Genomic DNA, 27,597 nt, shown 5'->3' on the forward strand with positions numbered 1-27,597 from the left:
TATTGATGTGGACGGTTCCAGCATTCTCATATATTCTCGTTTATTACATTTCTCACATTGCAAATAAGTTTTTGAATGAGTTTCTGAAAATGTTGTTTTAAGATGGACACATGTAATTATTATTTGTAAACCCTTGTTGCAAATATAACAACCAAAAAGATATTTAAAATGTTGATGCATGATTGTGGACTATATGGAAATATTACAATTCCAGGTCTTCTGGAAATGTTTTTGGTCGTGAAATCATGAGTGAGATGATGCGTGGGTTTGTAGGCGTGTGGGAGCACCAGTAACCCAAAACAACACCCCAAAACCCTGGAAAAGTGTTGTTTTCATGTCCCCTTTAATGCGTCCCCCACTCTGGGCCCCCAGGTGTCGCTGTTTGACAATGGTACTCAAGGTTAACCACGTGTTCTGTGCTCCGGAACCCTCAGCCAATCAGCTGCCTGGCTGCATGAAGCTGTGTGTTTCCCGAGTTCAGTGTGTTTTCATTTCGGGGAACGGAGCATGGTTCCTTGGATAACAGCCCTGCCAACTTGCGACAACGGCTGGAGACCAGAGACAAAGTAACGGCCAATGAGAGAACTATTTATCGCTTGATGCTTCGACGATGGAGGACGCACGTAGTGGACGGAGAAACCCGTCTGCCGCGGGGAGTAACGTTAGCAACAGATCTGCCGCCGACAGCCAAGATGGCGGACTGAGTCCCAGTTGTGGGTCTCCAACGGCTTCAGATCACCGAGGGTCCGAGGTTATAGACCTTCTGAGTTGCCCGGAAACCAAGCTGTCGGAGAGAAAGTCCTCGGCCTCGAACCCGGTGCACCTCAGACACATGCCCATGGAGCCGCTCAAGTTCCACATCCCGAGGAAGAACAAGGAGACGAGAGGTGTGCCTAGCAAAACAGCATGCTGCTTATGTTTTAATAACAACACTGTATCCCCTCTACCATTCTCATCGGCGTTTATTCAACGTCTTCCTGTTACCTGCGATTTATTAAATGTTACAATTATTTGCCGAAAGGGAGGACTTCTGTTAGGATTCTTAATTCATATAATCCCTGAAAAAGATAAGGACCAGCATCCACACTTGATTTTTTTTTACCAGATCACACAAGATGATTAGACCAGAGCCTCCAGAGTATGTTTGGTAACCTGCATTGTGGACTCATTTAGCAGAGCCGTTGACTATTTAACAATATCAACTAGATGTGTACCTAAACTTGACGGCTACCTGTAGATGGGGACTGGTAGTACAGCTGCGGGGTATGAGTATCTCCTCTGTGCTGGTGGGACGTGAAGTGGGCTCTGGGGAAGGTGACAGATGGGGAGACGTGAAGTTCAAATGAGAAAGGGGTTGTGAGAAGTGGATTGATTTCAAAGTAGTTTACTTTAAAGACTGAATATTTAATTTCCATTATTTCATTTTCTCGCTGAAAGCCAGCTGTGGTGATTTTGACATGTACAGTGGGACAGATGTGTGATGCTGCGTAACGTACACACCACACGGCGCCCACTAAATCATGTAGTCTGAGGTGCTCCAATATATGATCCGAAAACGCTGAGCGCAAATATACATTTCTTTTCAAGAGCGATATGGGAAAATATTAACCAAAACATTAATGTCCAAATCATTTTCTTAATGTTTATTAATAGGGTTGGCAACCCTAGATGTCATGTCTGGAAATTAGATTGGTTAGTGGTCATGGTCTTTGTTCTGATGTTGGTATTTTGTTTTGTTTAAATTATTTAAAGAATGTATTCGAACCTGTAGGACTACATGGTTTTAAAGGGTGCAGCTAGAGAGAATTAAGTGAAACATGATTGCGCTCTATGGTTATGAAGCTTTGCAGTAAAGCAGTAGCTTTTATTTATATATAACTCTGATTCAACAAGTAGGTTCAATGACATCAAAAATTAGCCATGGATATATCGATTTTAATATGACTATTCATTGTAAACACCGAACATCGTCCACCATGTTTGTTTACATCCGATTTAGGCGCACTTTACGTTTTCTCGCGAGAGTTTAGCGAGAGTTTCGGTTATGGTGTGGTGAGGAGTGGATGACTGATGGAGGAAGGGTGGACAAAACAGAGTCGAATCGGCGAAGTCCATGAATGGCTTCGGGAAGTGTGTTGACCAAAACAATGTAAAACCTTCTTGTCTGCGCCCAGCCGCCCACCATACGTTTCTTGTAGTTCCAGACACTGCTAATGTTGTTACAATACTGCTATGCTAGGACAAGGCAACATTATTCCCCCCAAGAAACTATAGGGGGTTACTGGGTTATTTATTGTTGTTTCTATGCGACTACAATGGAACTGCTATGTCTCAGATTTTATCAACAATTTAGGATCAGCGCAAAGGCCTGGGGTCGTTGACTTATCTGAAGCTGAGAATTCCTCCTTAGACATGAAATATATAGGAGTGAAGGAACAGTTGTCCACACCAACAAAGAAAGTTGGTAAATTCCCAGTATATATCTGTTTAAATCTAAAACATTAAATGCATCTGGAGAATCCATTGTTGATACATTTACTTAAAGCAACACTTACAGGAATAGACTGCAGAAGAAAATTCTGCTTCAGCACATGGCAAGCTGTGGTTTAACAGGGAAGCACAAACTCTTTGGAATTATAGTCGTTATTTACTAATATCTGTGCTATTGTTTGGATGTGTTGTATCTGTTGTGTCTAATGTATGTGTAACTTCATGTACTAACTCCCTCCTTGGTCAGGTCTTTCTTAAAATATGTTTAACCTCAAGGGACTAACCTGGTTAAAGAAAGGTGAAATAAAATAAATAACTACAAGTCTGTCTGCCTAACTACACGTCTGTCTGTGTGCAGCTCTGTTCCAGTATGTGTCAAGCGAGTCCAGGGAGTTTGAGGACATGCTGACCATCCTAACGTCCAGCTACAAGGACAGCAGCTCCTCACTCTGCTTCACCTACAGCAAGCCTAGACTGGTGCACAATGCTGTGCTGGAGGGACAGGTGAGGAGGAGGAGTTTACAGCAGACCGAGAATGGTGTGGTGAGGAGTGGATGACTATGATGGAGGAAGGGTGGACAAAACAGAATAAGATGAACAGTGTGTGTGTGTGTGTGTGTGTGTGTGTGTGTGTGTGTGTGTGTGTGTGTGTGTGTGTGTGTGTGTGTGTGTGTGTGTGTGTGTGTGTGTGTGTGTGTGTGTGTGTGTGTTAGTTTGTGGAGAAAAGAAAGGAGATGAAGAGTGAAGGGAGGACGGAGAACGAGCTGGAGGAGAGCTACTGCTTCTTATTAGCTGATGCTGTCAAGGTAACATGCACACACATGTAATCTATTGATTGTTTGGTAACAGTATTTAGATTAAATTTATATTTAATCTATTGACTATAGTAACGGTGTGAAATGTATTGACTGTGTGTGTGGTAAGCAAATGTATTTTATTTACTGTGGGGTAACAGAATGTGACTTGTGTTTAGCTGCCGTGGATGTGTGAGAAGGGCTTGTTGACGGGACATAGCTGGGTCACGGCTCTGGGGAACCCCAGTAAAGGTTTGACCCCCTCTTCCAATAACCTGCTAACCCCCTTGCTAGAGTAGGAAGACCCGCTCTCATACTTTATGTGTTTTGTGTCCAGGAGTGTATCTGTCAAAGTTCTCTGACCTGCTCCAGAACAACCCCTTCAGCCCTGGCTCCTCTGGGGAGATCCTCATCTTCAAGGTCATGAAGGTAAGGGTCAAAGGTTACACCACTAATCTGAAATATCTGTCATTGTGTCAGCGATTCTCTGACTCACCCTAGTGTGTGTGTGTGTGTGTGTGTGTGTGTGTGTGTGTGTGTGTGTGTGTGTGTGTGTGTGTGTGTGTGTGTGTGTGTGTGTGTGTGTGTGTGTGTGTGTGCAGGGGAAGGTGAAGAGCATCTATGAAAGTATGTCTAAGAACCTCCTGGACCCCACACCGCGCTTCGACAGCCATGTTTCCAAAAATGCCAGCAAGGTCACCTCACTGACCTCGTACCGTGCCTTCGAGCTCACACAGGTACGTCTCCGCGGTCCCTCTAGCTCACTTCCTGCAGCGCACTACCTGGAAAGCAATTCCTGTATTTCACGTCCTGTGGTTTATATCCTATAATAATGCTCCCATCACATCCTGTTGCTCAGATCAGATTCTGTGGTTTGCATCACACCCTGTAGCTCGCATCATGTCCTGTTGCTCGCATCACATCCTGTTGCTCATATCACATCCTGCAACCCACATCACATTCTGTATCTCGCATCATGTCCTGTTGCTCACATCACTTCCTGTATACAACATCACATCCTGTATTGTAGGTGACGTCTTGTGGTGTAGATCAAATCCTATAGTTTACATCCAAATCTGTAGTGCACATCAAGTCCTATAGCTCACATACTGTAATGTATATCACATCTGTAGCGTAGCTCACCTCCTGTAGTTAAGATCACACCCTGTAGTTCACATCCTCTAGCTCCATCCCATCCGGTAGTTTACATGACATCCTGTAGGAACAAGGCAGCTCTCGTTGCTATTGCCTTCTTCCTTCTATGCGTTTTACTGAATGTTCACCCGCCTGCTGTGCCCTCAGCAATACTTCTACGAGTATTGGTTCGACGAGGTGAGACCGCAGCCCCGACAGGTGTGTCCCTACGCTGTGGTCTCTTACTCGTTCAAAGGAAAAGATACCCCGCTCCCAAGCAAGCCCCTCCCCCCTCTCAGGTAGCTCCACACAACAGTTACAACGATGATATGAACAACTATAGCACGGTTAACTGGCTCCAACTGAGCAATAAGTAACATCGTTTATTTCGCTCCTCTATTGGGGCACCACTTCCCTTTTTGCACTTTTTGTATTTTATTAGATATTATATCATAGAGACAATAAACATAATTTTGACTTCCATGACAAAAACAGTATGTTTTTGTCAAAGTAAGTGATTCTTTAGCACTAACTAATCCCCTTTCTTGATTTGTTTGACGAACAGATTGAACAGCCAATCAGCAGGCGGTAGTAAAGGTAAGCCCAGCCCAGCTGTTATGTTGTTGACTTTTCATTTGAAGCGAAAGAATAATGCAAGAGTTTGTGTGTTTGTGTGTCAGAGCGTGCTCAGTTTGTGGTGTGGAGCGGGGCCCTGGTGAAAGGAGAACAGCACCTGCTCCATCTCTCCCTGCTCTCCTTCTCCCCTCCTCTCCTGCCCTGCAGCCTGTAAGTAACACTGGACCACTACGAGTCCCCTCCTCCTCCCCTCAGCCATTCATGTCTATCCTCCTGCTCAGCTCAAGTAACTACTGGCCTTTTTCTCTGTTCCTGCCAGACCAGAAAAGCTGGAGATTGATTGGCTGATGAGTCTGAACCATGTGACCGAGCACCTCCCCGCCTCTCTGTTCTGTTGGAACCTCTACACTGGCAGCCATGAAGGTGAGGTCAAAAGACTTGCAGCCATGAAAGTGAGGTCAAAACAATGTCAGTGGGGTGAAACACTGACCCCTGAAGCCCTAGTGGAAAATCCAGCTGTGTGTGTGTGTGTGTGTGTGTGTGTGTGTGTGTGTGTGTGTGTGTGTGTGTGTGTGTGTGTGTGTGTGTGTGTGTGTGTGTGTGTGTGTGTGTGTGTGTGTGTGTGTGTGTGTGTGTGTAGTGGTGAAGAGCGGCTGGTTCTGTAGTCTGCTGGAGGCGTCGGAGCGGAGGGGCTCGGGACCCGACGCTAGCAAACTACTGCTGCAGCTGGAGGAGAGGAAACTGGTACGTCGTATTCCCGTTAGGACTGGTGGTACCTCCTGGTAGGACTGGTTGAAATTCCCGCTCCAGACCTGTTATTTGTAATGTGTATGCGTGTGTCTTTTGCAGGTTCTATTATGTCCACTTCCTGATAGTGGCTTCCTAATCCTGCTTTCCAGTGTCCAAATGGCCGCGCCTCCTGGTAGGGCATCAGACGTCACACGTATGCATAGTGTATATTTGTAAATGTGAATATATATGTGTGTGTGTGACCTCCATTATGTGTTGCAGAGAGACCAGCCTTGTGGAAGAGATGTCTTCAAGCCCTGTTCGTCTTCCCAGAGTCCAGAGACATGGCTAGACCCAGTAAGCGCACGCACGCACGCACGCACGTACACACACACGCACGCACGCACGCACGCACGCACGCACGCACGCACGCGCGCGCACACACCAGAATGCTAATGAGATGTCTCCTCCTTAGGAGGCTGTCCGTCCTCCTATGATGCCACGGGGCTTGTACCTCGGGGGGTGGAGCTGGGGCAATTCGTCCCAGCGCTCCATCACGCGCTGGTCAAGGCCCGGGCCAACCCCCCAACCGAGCTGGCGGCTGGTGTGGAGAGACAAGCTGGTCTCTACCTGGCCGGCAGGAGGGACCGCACGGTACATATATAGGATAATCTGATGGAAAGATGTACACGACCGCGATGGACTGTATTGTTATATGACTGTGATGTGGTGACACTGTGCAGGTGCGGGCCTACCCCACGCCAGTGTATGACTGTAAGCTGGATGACCGAGGGAAGCTGTTTCCGGCTCCCAAACACCACCGTCTCAACATGGAGGGCTACCTGCGCTCCTACCTCTACAGCCCGGTCTTCTACCAGCTCCCCTTGGGCCACGCCAACCGCCTGCTGGAGCTCCACCCACCTCCCGATGAGGAGGAGCCGGAGGGGGCGGAGCCACTGACGGAGCCGGGGGCGGAGCCAGTCCCTGAGCACACCATCCCTTTGAAGGTTCCTACACGTTTTACACCATACCGTGCTTTGACGCACTTTACTCTGTGTAACCACGCGTCGTCTTTTCCACTGCTGGTCACATCGATCTCGAAAAATAGCACAGGCAATAGAAGGCTCATTAACGCCCTCAATACGGTCATGTTTAAGCCAATGGGGGACGTCACAGATGCTAAATCCATTCATTGTTACAGTCCATGTTTACTATACCTTGCTACTTGTTGGTATGTGGGACTTTACTTTACTAAGCGCGACTACCATTTACTAAGTACATTTTAGCTACTATATTCCAACACTTTGACACGTTCTTACCATACGTTATAAACACATACCAGGTCTCTGAAGTTGACTATGTACTAACATATTACTATTATTATTATATTATTGACATATTAAATAGAACAGCGGACGTGTTTAAATGAAGTTGATGTAGCAGAGGTTGGTGTGTGTGTTGATGGAGCAGAGGTTGGTGTGTGTGTTGATGGAGCAGAGGTTGGTGTGTGTGTTGATGGAGCAGAGGTTGGTGTGTGTGTGTGTTGATGGAGCAGAGGTTGGTGTGTGTGTTGATGGAGCAGAGGTTGGTGTGTGTGTGTTGATGGAGCAGAGGTTGGTGTGTGTGTTGATGGAGCAGAGGTTGGTGTGTGTGTTGATGGAGCAGAGGTTGGTGTGTGTGTTGATGGAGCAGAGGTTGGTGTGTGTGTTGATGGAGCAGAGGTTGGGGTGTGTGTTGTTGGAGCAGGTGTTCAAGAGGAGCAGTGTGCGTGACCCCAGGACAGCAGGAGCCCGGGAGGAAGAGGCACCACAGGGGAGGAAGAGGAGTCTGGAGGAGCTCACTGACCCATCGCTCAAAAGAATATGCCAAGGGGAAGAGCCAGGAGCGTGTCTAACAGGTGAGGGTGCGACCTTCTTCTAGTGCTCAGCTTCCTACACTTGGCAACATTCACTTAGCTTCTAATGCTTATTTTCTAGAATTTAGCGTCTGGAGTTTAGTTTGTTGCATTTTGCTTCTGGAGTTTAGGTTGTAGCATCTCGCTTCTGGAGTTTAGTTTCTCTTGATTGACTCTTGAGTCTAGCTTCTACCACTTGGCTTTTTTATTCAACGATGAAAATAAACCACCAAAAAAGTGCAGCAAACATTGACGTGGGTACAACTTCAATAATAATCTCATCCACTGCTTATAATTGCTAGAGGCCATCGGGGAGCTTGTGCCACAATTGTCGAGCCAGGACGCAGAACAATCAAGATTTGAGCGGCTGCTTGGGTTCTGACGTAGTCAGGGAGAAGCAAGTGGTTTCTCAGTCATGGAGCGTATGGGACGTGCTGGTTTGACCGTGGCCTGGATGGCGGAGGGGCCTGATCTGTTGGCGGCACAGTAGGCAAGAACCAGTGTCCTTAATCGGATTGGGGCTGGCACAGGTAGCCAGTGCAGTATGTCGGGGATACGTGTCGTGTAGGAGAACTTAGGAAATAGTCGGCCTTCTTTAATCTGGATGAGCCAAAGAGGACGAGTGGCGCATGCAGGCAGGCCAGCCAGAAGGGAGATGCAGTACAAGAGCCTGGACCACAACCTAGGTTTCCTTCTGTGTAAGGAATGGACGTATTTTTCCGATGTGGTACTCGTCTACCAGCAACACAGAACGCCAGCAATACTACAACAGTGTTGCAAGAGTTTGTGGCAAGTGATCGCTGATTGGTTGAGCACGGAGCATGCATAGGCTGCTTTTGTTTCATTAAGCCTGTTGGTTGCGATACACCAACCGCTTTTCAGCAGTTCATTTTCAGAGTTTTTACTATTTTTGCTTGGAAGTGGCGCGGAGCCCCCTCGTGTTCAGGTCAACGTGACGTGGAACTGTAAATGCAGGCAGCTCTGCTTTGTGTCTCTTGAGCCCCAACTTGGATCTTTGCGAACGTGGGGTCAGCAGAAATATGAACGACGACCAGTTAAACGTTGACAATCTGCCTCTTCTGACATCACTAGTTGGCGTGTCCTCCTAGATGTATGCTGGATAGATCAGTCTACCAGCCTACCCAGTGGACGGAAGCAAACGTCGCTCATCTATCCAGCACACATCTAGGTGGACACACCCAATAGTGATGTCAGAAGACGCAGACTTTCAAATGGCTTGTAACTGCTAATCACATTCCCACCTGGTGGTATAATATGTCCCCTTTTAATGTAAAAAAGAAAACACACAATACAACCAATCATTCTCCCGTGCTCTCTTTCTAGCTGACAGCAGCCCAAAGCCCGCCCCCGGCTGCTCTCTCTCCTCTGTGATTGGTTCAGGGGTTTTGAAGGACGTGGATCTCCGAAGAGACGGACCTGAGGCTGCCAACAAGCTTCTCAACATTCTTTCAGGTCTGCCTGTTTATCTGTCTGTCTGTACCTGCCTGTCTCCTCCGCCTGTCTGTTGTAATGAACCATGATTAGTACTCCGTTGTTAGCACTCTGTCTCTGACGGAGCTCCCTTTCTCAGCTGCTCCAGAGAAGGCGGAGGTTACCTCGCCTTTCGCCCTTGTCGTGATGTATTGCTTCAACTCGCAACGCACTGGCAAACAGCTTTCTCACAAGAATACAACCCCAACATAATTGAGCCCCGAGAGTTTCTCAAGAGAGAATAATTGTGCATGCTTTGGGAATGCTCTTCTACAATAAATCACACAATAAATCTCAAGTGGTCAATTCCCTTCTCACTAATTAACGCGTAGGGAACACTTAAATCCTACAGCATCTACCTGTATGGCTCCGTATGTCTGTCTCGCACCCCACCTCTAGTTGGCCCTACTGGGGCTAACAACAAACCACCCTTGACCCCAATCATCAAAGGACACCTTTTACAAAAACCCAACCAGTGGGATTTATTTACAGAAACATATGAAAAGGACATGACATTAAGATATACAACAAACTCCAAAACATAAAGACAAGAAAAGACAAATCCCAGGGAGGCGGCACGACCAGCCAGCAGTCCCATGACCAAAAGCATCCCCCATGGGAAGGGGAATCTGTCGCTCCCAACCCCAGTCTTGATGAGCGGTTCAGGTGCTGCTAATCAGCTCCACTGATGCAGCAAACACAGAAAGCAAGCCCCCTTCTGAGGCTGGAGTGTGCACTTTTAACTCGATGGTGCCCCTGCACCTCCCAAAGACCATCGCACGGCCACGGCCAGGCCAGTGGGGTGAAGAGGGGTGTAACAGTCTACCTGTGTGTCAGGTTTGTCTGTATATCTGTCTGTCTGCCTTTCCCTTCAATTGTTCTTGCCCCTGGTTATAGTTCATGCTTAATTTATTAAAATACTTTTCAAGGCATCTTCATAATCAGTGCCCAATATCAACCTTCTCTGAGGAATAATGTCATCATTTTCTTTCATCTTCAAAACGGCAGGAAAAGCTATGTTGACCACGGCTTGAACGTCATTGGTTAATATGGATATGTGCATACTAGTGGTGCAACGGATCACGGGTAACCCGTGAACTGTACGGATCAACCCTCACGGTTTGGGACGCAAGTGATCCGCGGATCGGCTGATAAAAAAAGAAGAAAAAAAGTGTGTTCACGTGTACGGCGCATGTTTAAAGGTCAATTCCGGTATTTAGCACATTGAGCCCCCTTTCTGGTTTGTGTATGATGAAATATACTGGTTGACACACCGAAATGTTGACTTTTGGTCCTGTCTCGGGTATTTGGCTGATTTCAAATCGCCCTTGCCTGCTTCAGAATGGCTGGCTTTGGGCATTCACAAACCTGTCCTTAAAACAACACTAAACGTCCGTTTTCAGAAATGTGCAACTCACCGAGTGGTAAGTGGTGTTCGTTGTTGTTCCTAATCAAGTATCGTAGCAAAACACGGTTTCTGTCGTGTTGTATTTGGCATTTTGTAAATCCCATTGAAACGGAAACCCGACCGGAGCCGGAACCGGGAATGGGCTTTTTATGTTTGGTTGTAGTCTTTTTGCTCGGTTCTCCGTATCAACAGTAGGGCTAGAAATGAGCGAAAAGACTACAACCAGCCCCCCCTTTCGGTTTCCGGTCTCCGGTCAACGAGCATTGAGTCTTCCAACAGAAATCTATGGATTTACAAAATGCCAAATAAAACACAACGGAAACTGTATCTCGCTACGATACTTGATGAAAAAAATAAAGATGAGGATGTCTGCATTGCCGAGTGAGAGCGTAGACTCTAAACTCTCCCCAGGCAATGCAGTCATCCTGAATTTAAAGTTGTAAATCCAGGTCTGCTGTGCTTCCTTTGGACAGTTTTTATTTTATTTTATTTGCTATCCATGTTAAAAAGAAGAAGGAATAATGCCTCAGATTGCACTTTATTTTGATTTGATTTTATGTGGACACAAGGATTTTTTTTTCTATTTACTATGCTTAAAGGAAGCAGGTTTATTACCAAATTACGTAATCTGACGTAACGGACGAATCAAAACGAAGAAATCAAACAAACGAATCGTTACAGTGAACAGAACTGAAAGAACTAGTTCCCGGAAAAGAATCATTTTGCCCATCCCTAGTTGATATAGACATGTGTATACTGACGTAGAAGAACCTTAATGGTTGATATGGATGTATACTGACACAGAAGAACGTTATTGGTTGATGTGGATTGTATATACTGACAAAGAAGAAGATTATTGTTTGATATAGATTGTATATACTGACACAGAGGAACGTTTTTGGTTGATATGGATATGTGTTTATTGACGTAGAAATACCTTGTTGGTTATTACGGATATGTGCATACTGTAATAGAATAACCTAATTGGTTGGTAAAATTTACTTTTACAGTCCAGGGAGTCTTAAAACCCAAATGTTTCTAAGGTTTTGTTGATGGGACTTCACCTCAGAATGTACTTGGATCGTAGAAAAAAAATTCATGTGGATTTCGTTAACTTGGCCGGTACCATTTTAATGATGCATCTGTAGAAGCCTTCTTGAACGGATTCTATAATTTTTTTCAGGTCTCAACCAACACAGTGAAGCAGCCATTCAGAGTGGTGCAGAAGAGGAAGCGCGTGACAGGCTTGCTGGCAGGCTGGGTCTGCCCGACAGCGGTGACCTGGACCTTCGGAAACACCAGGAACTGGAGGTGAGCTTTCGATCCCTGTCATTAACCCATTGTCCTTCAGCTGCAGAATGCATTTGAATAGATTTGACTTGCAGTCAAAAATATTTGTGTGTCTGTGTGTGTGTGTGTGTGTGTGTGTGTGCCTGTATCCAGGTGCAGACTGGTGGAAGTGTGAGCAGCATGGAGGGCTTCAGCCCGGGCTCCCACACTGGGGAGTTGACTCCTCAAGCAGCGGCCCAGGAAGAGGAAGAGGAAGAGAAAGAGAGGAGGGGAGGAGGAGACAAAGAACACCTTATCCCTTGGGTTCTCATCCCCATTACAGGTCAGACTCTCTAACCGTCCTTCTTCTATACATCCGTCAGGCTGTCTATATGTCTGTCTGCCTGTTAGACGTGTTGAGGTCTGGCTCTCCACCAGGTGAGATGGTTAAATGGGTGTCTGTTAATGTGTCCTCAGGTGTCTGTTGTGACAAGTACAGCCAGCAACAGGTGCATACCCCCCGGGACCCCCGCCTCTCGCAAACGGCCAGGGACCCCAGCAACTCCACTGGGGCCCCTAGCACTGTTCCCCCCTCTTCCCCTGAGCTCTCCATCCCTACCTCCCCCCCTCCTTCAACCCCCCCAGGACCTTTCACCACCTGTCCCTTTAACGAGCTCCAGACTGGCTCTGTCGAGGTCCAATTACCGCCCCCCGCCCCCTGGCAACCGGCAGGTAAGAGGGTGTGTCTGTCTGTCTGTCTGTCTGTCTGTCTGTCTGTCTGTCTGTCTGTCTGTCTGTGTGTCAGGTCTCGTGTTTGTAAATATGAAATAGTATTTGATAATACTGAATCAAATCGATTAACATAATGATCAATTTACAGCTGATTATTCTGATCAATGGTTTCCTCCCACTAGTTGTGTGATTTTTACATTTCAACTAGGCACGGGCGTCAGTTTGTTTTGAATTGTGCTGGGGACAGAGACGCATTCGGAAGTGCATTTTCAGAAGTGCTGGTTACAATGAGGATGCACTCTTTTTTCTCTTTAGTGCATATAATGAAAGGTTCTGAAAGACGGCATACCCATGTAGCTAATTACTAAGGAATAAAATGTATGCAAAATCTGTCTGGCACGTTTTATGAAGAAAACGTTTCCAAAAAGTATTGGACATATGACCCACTATAATCTGCTCCATGTATCCAATGTTGACAATGTGACATGACATGGCTAAGCTACCAACATAAACAAGAGGAGCTAGGAATAGGAAATTAACTGCGTAATCAAGTTCAGAAGGGGCAAACCCCTACAAAAGTCGTCAAGATTGATTAAGAAAAAAATATTTGTTGCACAGCTGAACGCTGTATCACATGAGCTTGCTTTTCTCAATACACAACACGCATTCCATCCAATCTAGCCTACATCAGGCATTCTGACCAAAACTCATAGACCCCCCCCACCCCACAATTATTCCAGAAATCAAGCAAAGCAAGAATGACCAAAAGTCACTTTGTGTCAACAAGAGACTGACTCCACCGACTATCAATTGCAAGTTAAAACAGCCGACCACTTGAGTGCAAAAACCACAAAGGACCTCGCCACTGCACCAGCAAATCTTAAGCAATTAATATCACGTCTTACCTTTATTTATGTGGCAGTGGTCTGCAGATGCATCCCGTGGTGTAGCCTACCACACCATTTAGTTCAACAGGTTATCGTTCTGATACTGTCCATGGTACTAGCAACCTGCTCTGGTGCTTTTTACCTATGTATTAAGGCTTAAATGACTTGATTGTCTGATGCCTCATCATTGCATCCCAGCCAAAGAGTATTGGTATTATTAGTACTGGCTACTTGCCAAAATGAAAAAATAACTTCACACAGTGTGTCCCTTTTTACAATGTATTTGTTATCATTCGTAGCGTTGATCAGCATAGAAATTGTTCGCCAAAGTCGTCGATGTCGCTGAGCAACCGAATACGCTGGGGTTGATAAATTACCGGACTGCGGAGTGATACAGATTACGCCAATCGGACGCAAAAAATCCACTTTCCTTGACAGCGGTCAAATATGCTGGACGTGAGCATTGAGAAGAGCCGTGTTATAAACAAATAATTGACAGCTGAACGTTGGGAAGGCCCATGAAAGTGAATGGAGCAGTCTACAGCATTGAGAAGAGCCGTGTAATAATCCATAATAATTCAACTCAAGATTTTTTTTTATTTTTTTTATTATGACGTTCCCACAAACGACACTCATATGTTTGACACTATAAACTGCTTGGGAACACTAACGATGATAAAGCCCAAAATAAGGGAAGGAATTGGCCTATAGAACATTGTATCAGGTTTCTATCTTGATCCTGGGCTCATATACAGTATGTCTATGTTTGACTCAATTCTAGCACTCAGATCAATTTAAAACACCACTTAAAATAATCTACAAATCTATTCACATAAACATGGTTTGTACCAAATGAAAGCAGAGGAAACCTTCCTTTCAACTCAATAAACACATGATTTTGAAGTGGGCCAAGTTTGGTGTTCATAACTTCATGAATTACGTCATTGTCAACAAAGAAAACGCTACGCTAAACCAAACCAGTGCACAACTTCCCTCATAGGGGAAGTGTCGAACCATTGCTTGGATTCACTCCAAATCGCGAGACTTATCTCTTAACCCCACTTCACTAGGGCTGAACGATTTGGGGAAATAATCGAATTGTGATTATTTCGACCAATATTGCGATTCAGTATGTGATTTTTCTTTGTAGAGTTCCTTATGTTCTGTTTATTCACTAAAAAAGCAATAAATTATTCTATAGTATGACCAACACAACATTGGAAGCAGTCAACATATAAACTGCTCTTTCCTTTTGGCCAGGGCTATGTGCTGAGATGAATTGATGCACGAATTGATGTTAGAACATCTTTATTTAACTATTTTATTGTAGAAGAAAAAAATTATGAATCTTACCGTTCTCCAGTCAGTAAGAGGAACAAATCACAAAAAATCGTAGCTTTTGCAATGGACAAATCGTGTTCTATTACATTAAGATGCAAATTGTATTAATCGTTCAGCCTTAGACGTGACACGCCCTGGTGATTCTCTGGGAAAGGGGGTCAGTGGGGTGAGTGTTGAAGCTTGGGCTGTGAACAGCTATTTAGGCCGCTTGCAGCTACAATTTAGAAATGGGTTTCCTCCCTTCAGACAAGACCCTCAAAACCCCTTTTTTGTAAACATCCCTAATTTCAACTAATCATATGTGGCTAGCTCAGGAACCTAGCACGGCGGGCAAGCAGAGCTGTTGCGCGTATTGTAAAATCTAAGTTTGGGGATCAATAATCCTCTGGCTTCTCCTCCCTAATGTTTGAATATGTGCTATAGTATCCGTGTAGATGACACATCCCTTTCTCCGGCAGGTGTTGCCAGCCAGAACATGGATACAACCCCTTTTCTTGCGGAGACCACGCACACGCCTTCTCCGTACAACTCTCCACAGCACAAGGAGGTGGTGGAGCAAAGAGAGGAAATGGCACTGTTGGAGGAGGAGGAGGAGAAGGAGGAGGAGGAGGAGGTGGTGAGGATGGAATCATCAAAACACGAGAGGGAGGAGCCCAGAGCCCCGGCCGTCGCCTCCCCTTCCCCTGCTCCCCTTCTCCTCGAGGACGTGGACGGTATTGTGATGGAGAACCTGGGAGTATTTTCCTTGGACATACAGCACCTCCTGCAGGAGGTGAACATCACCTGCAGCGCCCGGCCTCACACACTGCGCACAAACCCCAGGCATCGCACAGTCTCTACGGAGCACAAACCATCGACAGCACGCACACACTCTGTAGAACACAGCCCATCCACAGCGTTTGCACGGTCTGTAGAACACACGCCCTCAACAGAACCCATCCCCCCTGCAGCACCTAGCAGGAGGCTAGCAGGCTTTTCTCAGTACGTGTCATTATTCAGCACCAGCACGCCGATCCAAGAATTTGTTTGCTCTCTGAGGAACGACATGAGCAGCTTACTGCAAGACACTCAGGCTACAGGTACTGATAGCCTGGCTAACTCTAGCCTGGCTGAAGTCTGCAGGACTGAAACCAATGTGACACTAGCTAGCAGTATCTCTGACTTCTTGGCCGGAATGCGAGCTAGTGCAAACGACGGTAGTGGTAGCATTTGCAGTAGCTCAGAACCCCTTGGTCACAACGTGATGTCATCTGCGAAGGAGGTGGAGTCTGGACCCAGCAGTGGGTCAGGCTTCAGCACTCCTCTCCTCCAGCCCCTCACAGAACACCCTCCACCCTGTGAAGCCCGTCCCCAGCCCCTGCTGGGACCCACACAACCCTCCTGGTGTCCCCAGCAACCGCCTGGGTTGCTTGGCAACAGCAGCAGTACCATCGGCAGCAGTCTGGTGGATGCAGACGGTGAAGGGAGTCTGTCTGTGCTAAGAGACAGACCCTGCCCTGACCCTGTCCCAGAGCCTGACCCTATCCCTGACCCTGACTCGGGCCTGGGCCTGTGCCAGGCTCCCCCGCCAGGAGCCATCAGCTCCCTGATCAGCCAACTGCAGCCAGAGGTGTTCAGCAATCTTGTGGAGATCATCAAGGACGTGAAGAGGAACTCGGTCCAGTTCTACGTACACAACTCTGAGCCAGAAGACCTGCTCTACGACCAAATCAGGGTGGGTATACCTCTCCACCAAACACTACTTCACACCTCTACATCTCTCTCAGGATACCTCTGCAGCTTTGTTCCTCTACACCTTGCTATCATCATACCTTTCTATCATTATACCTCTCAGGGATTCCCACAGCACTTTACAGCAGCTTTACCCCCTTCCCCCCCCCCCCATTCTGACGGCAAACCCCAACACCTCAACTAACACATTTTCTGCGGGAAACCCTGCCTCTATTGCTCAAAACCTAATGCTTCTACGCCTTTCTATCACTATACTTCTACAGCTCAGAACCTCATAAATCTACAGCAATTAACTATCTCCAGCTCTACTTCTGTGTGTCAACCACATGAAGGTGTCTCTCTACTAGTACTCATTTTTACATCTATGCTTTTAGTTATTTGGAATATTCTTGCATTGGTGTGGGTGTGGGTAGGTGGGTGCAGGGGCTGGCGGGATGATGGCCTACAGAAGACGGGTACACTGTGCCATCGCTGTAGCCTGTAGCCTCATGAGAGCCTCTTGATCACATTCTGTTTCTCTATGCATATCAGTCTGGCCTCTAGCCTGGTGAAAGCCTTTTTCTTATGATTGTAACTGTATTATGGGACCAATCAGTGCTACGGGAGTTTCTGTTCTTGATCAACAAGTGCCGCAGAATGCTTTCTACTCTTGGCGAGCATGATGGTGAAAGTTATCAGCATCGTCTGGGCCATGGTTAACTAGGAGCCTATGGGAAATGGGAGAAAAAGGGCAGAAAAACAAGACTACAGGCCTGTTTTATGATCACCAGAGGTCAAGACTATATTTGATGTCCACTGTCGATGCTGAAGGGAAAGCCCTTTATGGCAGGTCCCCACGAATGGTATGATAATGGAGGGAATTAGACACTGGATTGAAACAGGAGACCACAGAGAGGGTAAGTAGTTTACTGACAGCCTAGCTCAAGAAAGACTAGCAAGACCCAACACATTGCCTTGTGGTAGATCTGAAAACTTATTACCACTAGCTAACATGGATTGATTAAGGCGTAAACAGACTACAAACGACAACGCTGCGATAGGGAATGCTGAGCTAGGTCAACAGATCCTTCCTCCTCCTCTCCATGAACCCACTCTGCTAGAGTACAGGGGGATCAATATGTCTGACCTGCAAAAGAGCTGATCGATTCCATCAGTGCATCTCTAGTCAGGAGCCTCTGAAGTTATTTTTTACGAGCACCTCAGTTACTAACCTACATGCTCCCTTTATGATGTCAATCCTTTTTGTTCAATTGTTTGTTTTCTGTTGTATAGGGCAATGAGCAGGGCAATGCACCATGGCCTGTCGTACCATGCCCAGGGGGTGCTGCCTGGGCCCCTTGCCCGCCTGGTTCCTGGCCTGGGCCCCCATCTCCCCGGCGGCCTGGGGGGAAGCGAACCGGGGTCTGCTGTGAGACGTGCCATAAGCCTGAAGGGGAGACCATGTTGTTTTTGCAGCGGGATCTCCTGATTGGCAAAACAGGCGTTTGCCCCACTTGTATTGTGACAGTTGGAGGGAAGAAGTGGGATATGTTCTTGGGGGCCATCCCAGGGCCAATCACTTGGGGCGAGGGAGTCCACGAGCCAGGGGACTTTCCCGAACCTTGCATCAAGGGTTTTCTTATCGGTGCGTCTGAGGAGCCCAACCCCATGCAGTGGCGGAGGATGCAGGGTATTAGCATGGACGTTCAAAGGGGGGAGATATGCAGGTGGTATGTTACTGATGAGCGAGGTGGCGGCATAGAACAGGGCTGGGTCAGGGTTGGCGGACAGCTCAGTCTGGTTCTGAGCAGGAACTGGAGAGGAGCTAGGTTACCCTCAGCATTCTCTCGTGATCCTTTTACCTTGGTGCTGAAAAAGAAAACTTCTCCGAGACCCCGTCGGGAAAATAGGGGCACGGTTGGGGAGCCGAAAAGGGCCAACAAGGATGAGCCACGACGTGGTCATGACAAGAGGAATATCAGTCATGACAGAGCGGAACGGGGGGCCATGGAGAGCAAAAGGAAGCTGCCCAAACCTCGGCAGACCCCTACACGGTATACCCATTCCCCCAGTGGCAAGGCAACCACAGACACTGATAGGAAGAAAAAAAGAAGAAGGAAGTAGTACGTTTCAGTGGGCTTGACATAATGACCACATCCCAGAATGACCTGGGTTATGAACCAACACAGCTCGATCCGATTGGACTTGGAGACCCCTTTTTGTGTCCCCTTCTGTCTTGAGTTTGATATGGCTCCTACCCTGCCTGAGAGATTCAACTTTTTATAACTTAAAAGCCAACTAGCTCGATTGACCCTGGCATCCCTGTTCGGTTTCAACCTCTGGTCCTTACCATCGCAGCACCTATGGTCAAGTCCCAACCTATATCCTGATTTCAATGCACTCTCCCCTCACAAACTCTCTGCAACACACTGTCTCACTACACTTCACGTCAAACTCTGAGGTCCACTGGCCAACACCTTCTAACTGTTCCTCCGAATCCTCTTTAACTTGTATTCGATTTCGACTCTACGGACATTGGTTAAAATGCACCTAAAGGGGACCTATTATGCTTTTTCGACTTTTATGACCTATAAACGTTTTTATAATGATTGATAGTCTTGTTTAACCATACTAAAGTGTCAAATAATGACGTACATGCATTTCGACGTATTCCCTGCTGACAGTCTGGGGCGGCTGTGCAGAACGCTAAACACTCGGGACAACTTTGCGATTCACTTGTTCACATTTCCGGAAAATCATCTACCTAGAGGCACTCCTGCCACGCCCCTATATGCCTGGTCAAATCTGCCCGCGCGCGCGCGCTTCAAGGAAGGTAACCAATCACAACGGATTTCGGTTGACAGGAGGGGGGGCGAGGGGGCGGAGAAGGACGAAACCGAGCGTCGACAGAGAATGCTGAAAGCGCCCAGATGAGAGTTTCCCGAAAATCTACATCGTTTTTTGTGCTGTGATTCGTGTCAGGTTGCGCTATAGGAGTCATTAATAAGAATTGAAGAACAGAAAAGTAGTATAATAGGTCCTTTTTTAAGACATCTTTTTAGACCTTTGTGGAAAAAATCTACTTTGGTTCAGCTTTGGGGTTTTCTTGGATTACGGTTACGGAAACACAATATTCCCATGTATGGGATTGATGTCTAAATATAAAGGGGAACAAACAGGGAAGCTTTTCCTGGCCCCCGGACAAGACAGTTACAGAAAAGAGTTGTATTTCTGTGTCACTTTAGGTTATTTGTCTTTATCTCTTCAACTGGTTTTATTTGTAATAAAACAACTGGATGTTCTTATTTTGGACAGGCACACCCTGTGTATAGTTTTTATTTATTATGTCCTCTTTGTTATCTTGTATGTGTGGTGAGAGACAGCCTATGGGGAGGGAGTCTATAGGGATACAGAGCCAGCATCACAGCCGTCTAGACCAGGGACATACAGAAGGTAATTAGGGTGCGGTGTCTGGCCTCTGGTTATGGGAAACAGATTTTAAACGGGCATAAGGTATACTTTGCTTCAATGTCCTCAGATGCAGAATGACACGTCACGGGCTGTAAATAGTTGAAGGCCTGTGTGCTGCATAACGTTGTACACACAAGACTCAATAGAACAATCGCTTACAGTCTGTGTCTGTGTGTGTGTGTTCTAGGAGTATCTGCTCTCCCAGGGACATGTAGAACAAAGTCCGGTGACCTTTCTGGAACAAGAGGGTCCAGGAGAGCGGTTCCTGGTGGTGATCCAGAACAAGGACATCTCTGCCCACATCCACAAGGTAACCCCCACACCTGGACCCCCGTGACACACACCTGGACACACCAACACCTCCATTCACCTGTCACCCACATGACTACACCTGCTCACACCTGGACACCTGTCGAACACAAGTAGGCCTTTCACAAATGCACTGTAAGCCGGACATGCTCTGGATAATGTCCGGAGGGGCATTGTGTGTGAACGCAAATGTCAGAATCCGCCCGTTTTGGAGTTTACCCTGCCAGGCCCCTAGTGTATAGTCTAGAGCAGGGGTGTCAAACTCATTTTAGCTCAGGGGCCACATGGAGGATAATCTATTCCCAAGTGGGCCGGACCGGTAAAAATATGGCATAATTATGTAAAATTAAACATGCTGTGAGCACACCAAACACAGGTTTCCCATTTACTTCCGTGAATAAAAAGGACGATGACCATTTTTCTTGGAAAACTCTGCACTCTGTGTCCACTTTTCGTCTTTTTGACAGAGACATTTTGGGGCAATGAGAGTGCCAAAGCGCATAATGTTGGAAGTATAAGGCAGAACGACAAGGTAGCTCCGGGCTAGCTGCACTACCTGTTTATACTTGCTCCCTGCTCAGCCCCGGTATAAAGTTTGCTTGCTTAACATAATTGCTATTGCGACTTCTAGTGGACACATTAAGAACAGCAGTTTCTTTCATTGAAAAATAGCAGATCATTTTACGTTACATTCCAAAGCGACTTCCAGTTACACACAATTGTCCAGTAGTTTAATGTACAACAAATTAATCAGTGCCAGTCAATGCAATCCATGTAATGCTAGGAAGGATTTTTATAATTATTTTTTTTATTTTTATTTTTTTTACAATACTGTACTTCACAAAATCATCTTGCGGGCCGGATTAAACCCGTTCGCGGGCCTGATCCGGCCCGCGGGCCGTACGTTTGACACCCCTGGTCTAGAGGATTCAGTACGAGCGAGCGGGCGCGTTGCTGATGTTTTGATGCCGTTTCCATCATGCGCCTTGAGCGTAAACGGGCGAGTTTCACGCAAGTGTACCTGCTTCATACTTATTTCTTCTTGCGTCTATTTTGGATTCAAACTTTTCCACTCTTCTGTTGATATTGCGGACACGTCTGATTGCATGCAGTGTTTATCACACCGCAAAGAGGGTCAGCCTGACAGAGTTGGAAGCCTCACCCACGTCTTCCACTGCAAACCAGGTCCTGCCTCCTACATGCTCCACCCAGGCACCACCCTTCGCCTAACGTATACAGAGTATCTCTGCTATGTGTGAACACGTCTGATGCAGCCTATCTCAGGTTGTGTGTTGCATGTTTGACAGGGCAACACTTGATCATCTCTGGACCTGGCTCTCTGAAGTTCTTTTCGGAGTTCATGTATCAAAGGCCTAGTGGTGACACCTGTCCTGCACCTCATACCACAGGTCCCAGGGCTTGTGTCTTTGAAGAGGCGGGACTGTGTCCAGTTTGTGGGTGTCGACTCTCTGGACGACCTGAGGAACGGCAGTTACAATGAGCTCTTTGTATCTGGAGGCTGCATTGTCTCCGACGAGTTCGTCCTAAATCCCCACTTCATCACTCATGGTAACACACGTGTACACACACACACGCTACACACACGTTTCACAAACAGGTCTACTCTAGTCCTCTAACACTGTGTGTGTGTGTGTGTGTGTTTGTGTGTGTGAGCAGAGCGTTTGGATGCTCTCCTCATGTTCCTGGAAGAACAGAGCTCAGCTGAAGGCGTGTGGCGGTGGAGGATCCACTGCAAGACTCACAAGAACCTCAAACAGCAGGCCAGGTACCTTAATGCTAGTGCTGTTATGTTTTAGTGTTGGTAGTACAATACAGTAGAACTGCAGTTTTATATGTCTAGGTATATCAGAGGTGTAAAAGAAAACAGACCAAATCAATAGTTTGGTAAATTATCGATTTTTGAGGCAGGTCTCGGTTCATACCCTGTTTTTTTTCTTTTTTTTATGGGGAGGGAAGAATCTGAATAAAAAATAGGAAAACATTTCTGGGGTTTTATTTAATCAACTTTAGAATTGAACTACAAATAGATAGGCTGTTAAGGAGCGATTTAGTTTTTACCTTAGCATATGCCCCCATCGTTTCAAGTTTATTTGTTTTTTATAGCGTTTTGGTAGAATCTGCCAAAAAAAGCCAACTTAAGAATGCGTCTGCATGAGCTTTTTTGCTCCCAAACGAACATCCCAACTCGTTATCATAATAAACATATACCAGATTCATTTTACACCGGATTTCTCCTTTTAAGACTGTTATACCGCACCACTTCAGTCGAGGTCTAACAGTCTGTTTTGGTCAGATTTAAAAAGGACGCTGCCAGCCTATTGGACGTGCTCTCAGCCTATCAGAAGCGACTGATGGTAGAGCTCCTTCCCTACCATCACTGTGACATGACTAAAAGCCAATCACCTGATCTGGAATGTCTGATCGAACTGCAGGCCAGATACACCCAGCACAGACATCTCATCTTCCTAACAGGTACACACACATGCACACACAGGTTTTGTTTGTATGATTTTACAAAAAGTATCAAATTGGCTTGGTTTCTTATCCTATGAACTCTGAATTCTTTGGTTTATCAGAGCGCCGCTTCGAGATGTTCCCAAAATATTCCAGTAGTGGCATCATCATTGCCAACATGGACGACGTCATCCACAACTTCAACAGCCTGGTTGTGGACCAAGGCCACAAGGACAAGCCAATTACAGAAGACTTGCCAGAAGGTGAGGTTCCTGTAGAGAGGAGTTTAAACAATTGTCCAGCCATTGATTTGCTTAAAGGGGTAGTTCGGAATTTTGGACATAGGGCCTGATTCCCAAGTGAGCATTGGTATTCTATATCACTGGAGACAGTTTTCAACACATTTCATACAGTCCTTCTAGTTGCAGAGTTCGCTCGTGCTAGGCTAGCGCACGGCAACGGGCAATGCTAGCCTGCTATTAAAAACAGTCTTACCCACTCCACAGTACACCCGAGGTAAATCAATTATAACGACAGACTATAAATCTAAATGTCTGTTTATAGAATAATGTTAGAAATAAAACCAACCTTGCATTGCATTGCATTTTGAGGGAATTGCGGGGTCTCAGCAGCAGTGTTTATATTCCTGTACGTAGGCTACGGCAGCGGCGGACTGATACCTAGGTTACCTGCCGCTGTCATTGCTACAAACGCAGAGTACAGTGAACGAAGGAATTCTATAAGCGTATTCAATTAACAAGATATGCCCACGTTTGGAGGAGTTAGCGATGCATCTGCTTTTGAAGACGATTATGAGGAATTTGTTGTATCCAACGAACCGTACATGTACGAGCCGGTGTTTTGATGTCCAAGCCAGCAGCAACAAGCCACAGTTGAGTCCTTTCTGGATCTCGCACTGGAAATTGGTGGAAACTTTGTGGTGCCCATCTGTACCGTTTATTTCTACAATTTCTAAAAGCACACTGAACCATCATGTTGCCTAGTCGTTCAATTGCGCTTCTGTCCCACGCTTCTCTGTTTACGTTCTTCTGTCGTGATTCGGTTACAAACCTAACCAGCACATAGTAAAATTCCGCTTCTGCTGAGAAAGTAGTCCCTCGATGATTCATGCGATGCAAGGTTAGTTTTATTTCTAACATTATTCTATCAACACAGACATTTAAATCTATAGTCTGGCGTTATAATTGATTTACCTCGGGTGTACTGTGGAGTGGGTAAGACTGTTTTTAATAGCAGGCTAGCATTGCCCGTTGCCGTGCGCTAGCCTAGCACGAGCGAACTCTGCAACTAGAAGGACTGAATGAAATGTGTTGAAAACGGTCTCCAGTGATATAGAATACCAATGCTCACTTGGGAATCAGGCCCTATGTCCAAAATTCCGAACTACCCCTTTAATGCTCTTGTGAAGTGAACAATCTGACAATAGAGCAGAAACATTTTTCATCCACACACAAACAAGTTATTGTTGTTCATAATTTGGACTATTGAGAGAATGTAACGGTTGAAGAGCAGCAACCCCAGAAGTTAACCTTGAGGAACCACAAATGTAATTTTTGTTTGAGTTAGTCAATAATGCATTATTATGCAATCAAATTAGTGAATGAGTTTTGGCAAAAAAAAAAATCTAATTTAAATTCATTATTGCTTATAAAATATCCTTGTAAATTTGAACCTGGATTATTTAAAAAAAAAAATGCTTTCTGACCCTGTAGTGGGTTGAGCCTTGTCATCTCCAGAGGGGTTGAAGTTACCATGGTTGCAATTAGTCTTGTGTTGGTCCTGATGCTATGGTTACTAACAGTCCTGTGTTTGTCCAGGTGTGGGTCCAGGGGTGCTAAACAGGCATCTGAGTCAGGAGGACCCTGCTCTGGTATCTGAACTCTCTCCTTCCCACTTCCCCAAACTCCCAGTTGCACCTATTTCCTGCCCTCATTTCCTCCCCCTCTCCTCCCCCACAAACCTGCCCGCGACTCCCCTCGACCAGCTGGTTCCCGACTCTCGCAAATCCCACTCGACCTCCACCTCGTCCTCCTGCTCCTCCGCTAACGAGGGCCTGCCGCCCCAGACCAATGCCGACTTTGAAGCGTTGCGATTCGCCATATCCCACTTTAAGGCGGAGCGCCAGGCGAGGGCTCAGAAGCTGCAGCAGCACGGGCGGGAAGGCGTAGCCAACGGCTGCCCCACCCCTCCCAGCGGACCACCCGAGGAAATCCAGCTCACCCCAGGGAGGAAGGCCTTAGAAGCCACTCTGGACTCCATCCACTCTGTGCTGGCGGCAGACGGGGGAGGGGCAGCGGAGCCCGGGGGCAGCGCCATGGGGGGAGCGCATCCGACTGTTGGGGGAGTCCGTGGAGGGGCATCACAGCCAGTGGGCGGAAAAGTTACAGTCCAGAGTGAGATCAGCGTGAAGGCGGAGCCGTCGGCCATAACAACAGTTGGCACCAAACTGAAAACCGCCAATGAGTGTGAAGAGGGCGTGTGCTCGAGAGGTCTGGTCGACGCCGAACCCATCTGCAGTACCTTGCCTATGCCTATAGAGACCTGCACTCCAAGGTAGGACCGCTTTTGCCGTGTGCGTGCGTGTGTGTGTGTGTGGGATGAGCAATGATTAAACCAGTGATTCCCAAACTTTTTTTTTGTCAGCCACCCCCCTCCCTCTTTTGTAAAAAAAATAAGCCCACGCACATGCTGTGACAGTTTTTGGTACTACTTGCACTTCAGTTACCATGTTATTTCTTTCCTTTTCTGGCGATCCGTCATGCAAAATAGGGCGTGTGGGTTTGAATAGCGCTAGTGCTGCGGTGCAATTTCGTGGAAACTTGTTCAATCCACCTGTACTTAACTGGAATGTGGGCCCAATGAACTTCAGCCCCGCTGGCCAGAAATTTGGCCGTTTGCACCATGGCCGAGCCAGTGAGTACATCCTTTTTGGTCATGTACTGTAGATGGTGTCACTAGTTACCTTGTTTGTTGGCAGCTTTTGTGTGCAACTCTTTTAGTTTGTTTCGCATGATTAGCTTTTCGCCGCGCTACAATACGTTAAATTCTCCCTTGCATCCCATCCCCCTGCGGCCCCCTGCTGTGTCCCTCAGTGCCTCATACCTTGGGAAACACTGGATTACATCATTGTTCATCTTTCCTATTGGATCGAACATATGATTTTTTTTTTCATATGCAAGGTCTAAATCTAGTCATGATATAAGCCATGCTAGCAGGTAAGTCTGCATCTTCCGTCTGGTTAATGTTAACATGCTAACCACGCTAGCTAACCACACTAGCTAACAATGCTAGCTAACACAAGCGCCGCACAGCAGCAGTAGACTGTGGAGCATGGCCAGGCATCGCATCTGCAAGCCTCCTCATCGTTGCCCTGTTTTGTGTCGTCAAGGCAACAGGGAGGCCCGGAGCCTTCGTCGGGACAGGAGGAGGTCCCCCAAGCCTCCAAGATGACGGGGTTCATCACGACCCTAGGCCAGGACCCCCCCGGCCCCGCCCGCACGCCCGTCCACCCCTTCTACCAGTTCCCCCAGCAACCACGATTTCCACAACCCCGGTTCCACTCGGCTCTCCTCCCCCAGCCACCCGCCGCCATGCGCTACCCCCACAACCCCATGCTCGGGCCCCTCGCAGCCCTGGGGGGAATGAGGCATCTCCTGGGGCCCGGGGTGGTCTGGCCGGGGGGCCTACTCTGGAACTTCCAGCAAGCAGGGAGGGAGATGAACATCCCTAGCCTGATGGGAAACTTCCCTAACCCTGGAGTCCCCGGAGCAAACCAGTACAGACCTGGACCCAGAGGAGGGCGGTAGACTCACTGAAGGCCTGGAGGAGGGAGGTAGACCCAGTGAAGACCTGTTGGAGGGTGGTAGACTCCCTACTGGCCGGTTCATTCCCTGCTGCGTTGTGCTGAAGAAGAGGATTTGGGCGTTGAGAAGCGATGGGAGATGAAGCCATATTTATTTTACCATGGCAAGAGACAGATTTTTTTAATTGACTAACTCCGTCCAGCTCCGTTGACTTAAGAGACCCTGTTGTACAAAGTCCTTATGTTTGCCTCGTACAGCGCTTCTAACGCGTTTATATTTAAATACTTTTTCTACAATTAACCTGCCATTCTCGGGCTGCGTACAGCAGGCCTTGGACACACCTGCTCTTCAATGGAACATTTCTATTTTCTGAGGCAGAAAAGGGTCGTCTGGGTTCAATGTCTTCCAACATTTGTTCTTTTTCTGTGTTTGCTGGGCGTTCCCCGGAGAGCCCCTTGCCCCTCTTCATTTATCCATCTGCCAAGTAATTTAACACAACCAAGAGTTTCTTGGTTTGTTCCAAACTCATCAACACAATGAAGAGCATCTTGGGGTCTGTGATGAACCCACTGTAACCAGTTAAAGACAAGCAGCTTCTTTTAACTGAAATCCTTTTATTTTTTTACTCATAAAGGTTATGTTTGTATTAAAACATTCTGATCAAACAGCTCATTCTGTGGCCTGTCTCATAAGGAAAACCATACTGAACACTTTTAATACAAGATTCTGGAACGAAATCTCCCTTACTTCTGTGCTCCCTCCATCTATTTATTTCTCCACCGTTGGGAAGTGCTGCCTTTCACGCACCTTTGATTGACAGGCATGATGGATTCCCGGATCCAATCACGTAAAAGCTTCACTTAGTGGTTAAATTAGCCGGGACTGGTCTAAAATTGAAAATGCTCCATAAAGAGTCATCTGGAAACATGTTCTCGCAAAACATTTCATTCACTAAAAGCTGACCGCTGGCTATACCATTTTTAACGAATTAACCTCTAATAGCTCTTAAGTCTTACCTACAGCCCGCGATGGACCAAAGGAATCTGCGATTTTCTCCTCATCG

The 27,597-nt window shown here is 46.8% G+C and overlaps 1 protein-coding gene across 3 annotated transcripts; it reads left to right on the forward strand.

Annotated features, from left to right (window-relative positions):
• The first annotated feature begins 248 nt into the window (after positions 1 to 248).
• tasora (transcription activation suppressor a) lies at positions 249 to 27,204 on the forward strand. 3 transcript variants are annotated; one of them, XM_060069852.1, is made up of 29 exons: positions 412 to 887; positions 2,849 to 2,994; positions 3,204 to 3,296; positions 3,464 to 3,536; positions 3,622 to 3,713; positions 3,887 to 4,021; positions 4,587 to 4,717; positions 4,984 to 5,015; positions 5,099 to 5,204; positions 5,314 to 5,417; positions 5,635 to 5,738; positions 5,844 to 5,916; positions 6,006 to 6,080; positions 6,199 to 6,377; positions 6,467 to 6,730; positions 7,470 to 7,620; positions 8,962 to 9,090; positions 11,700 to 11,827; positions 11,960 to 12,128; positions 12,263 to 12,517; positions 15,204 to 16,459; positions 20,114 to 20,236; positions 21,645 to 21,804; positions 21,913 to 22,021; positions 22,550 to 22,728; positions 22,833 to 22,973; positions 24,549 to 25,284; positions 25,496 to 25,644; positions 26,120 to 26,330. In XM_060069852.1, the coding sequence occupies exons 1-29, from the start codon at positions 611 to 613 to the stop codon at positions 26,179 to 26,181; spliced, it is 5,631 nt and encodes a 1,876-aa protein (XP_059925835.1). In that variant the 5' UTR covers positions 412 to 610; the 3' UTR covers positions 26,182 to 26,330. The 3 variants fall into 3 exon arrangements, with proteins under 3 accessions (XP_059925836.1, XP_059925835.1, XP_059925834.1); XM_060069851.1 differs by lacking the exon at positions 25,496 to 25,644 and having other exon boundaries at positions 418 to 887; positions 26,120 to 27,204; XM_060069853.1 differs by lacking the exons at positions 20,114 to 20,236; positions 21,645 to 21,804; positions 21,913 to 22,021; ... (3 more) ...; positions 25,496 to 25,644; positions 26,120 to 26,330 and adding an exon at positions 17,749 to 18,964 and having other exon boundaries at positions 249 to 887.
• Positions 27,205 to 27,597: the final 393 nt, after the last annotated feature.

This window comes from Gadus macrocephalus, chromosome 13 (assembly GCF_031168955.1).
Source record: "Gadus macrocephalus chromosome 13, ASM3116895v1".
Taxonomy (NCBI): domain Eukaryota; kingdom Metazoa; phylum Chordata; class Actinopteri; order Gadiformes; family Gadidae; genus Gadus; species Gadus macrocephalus.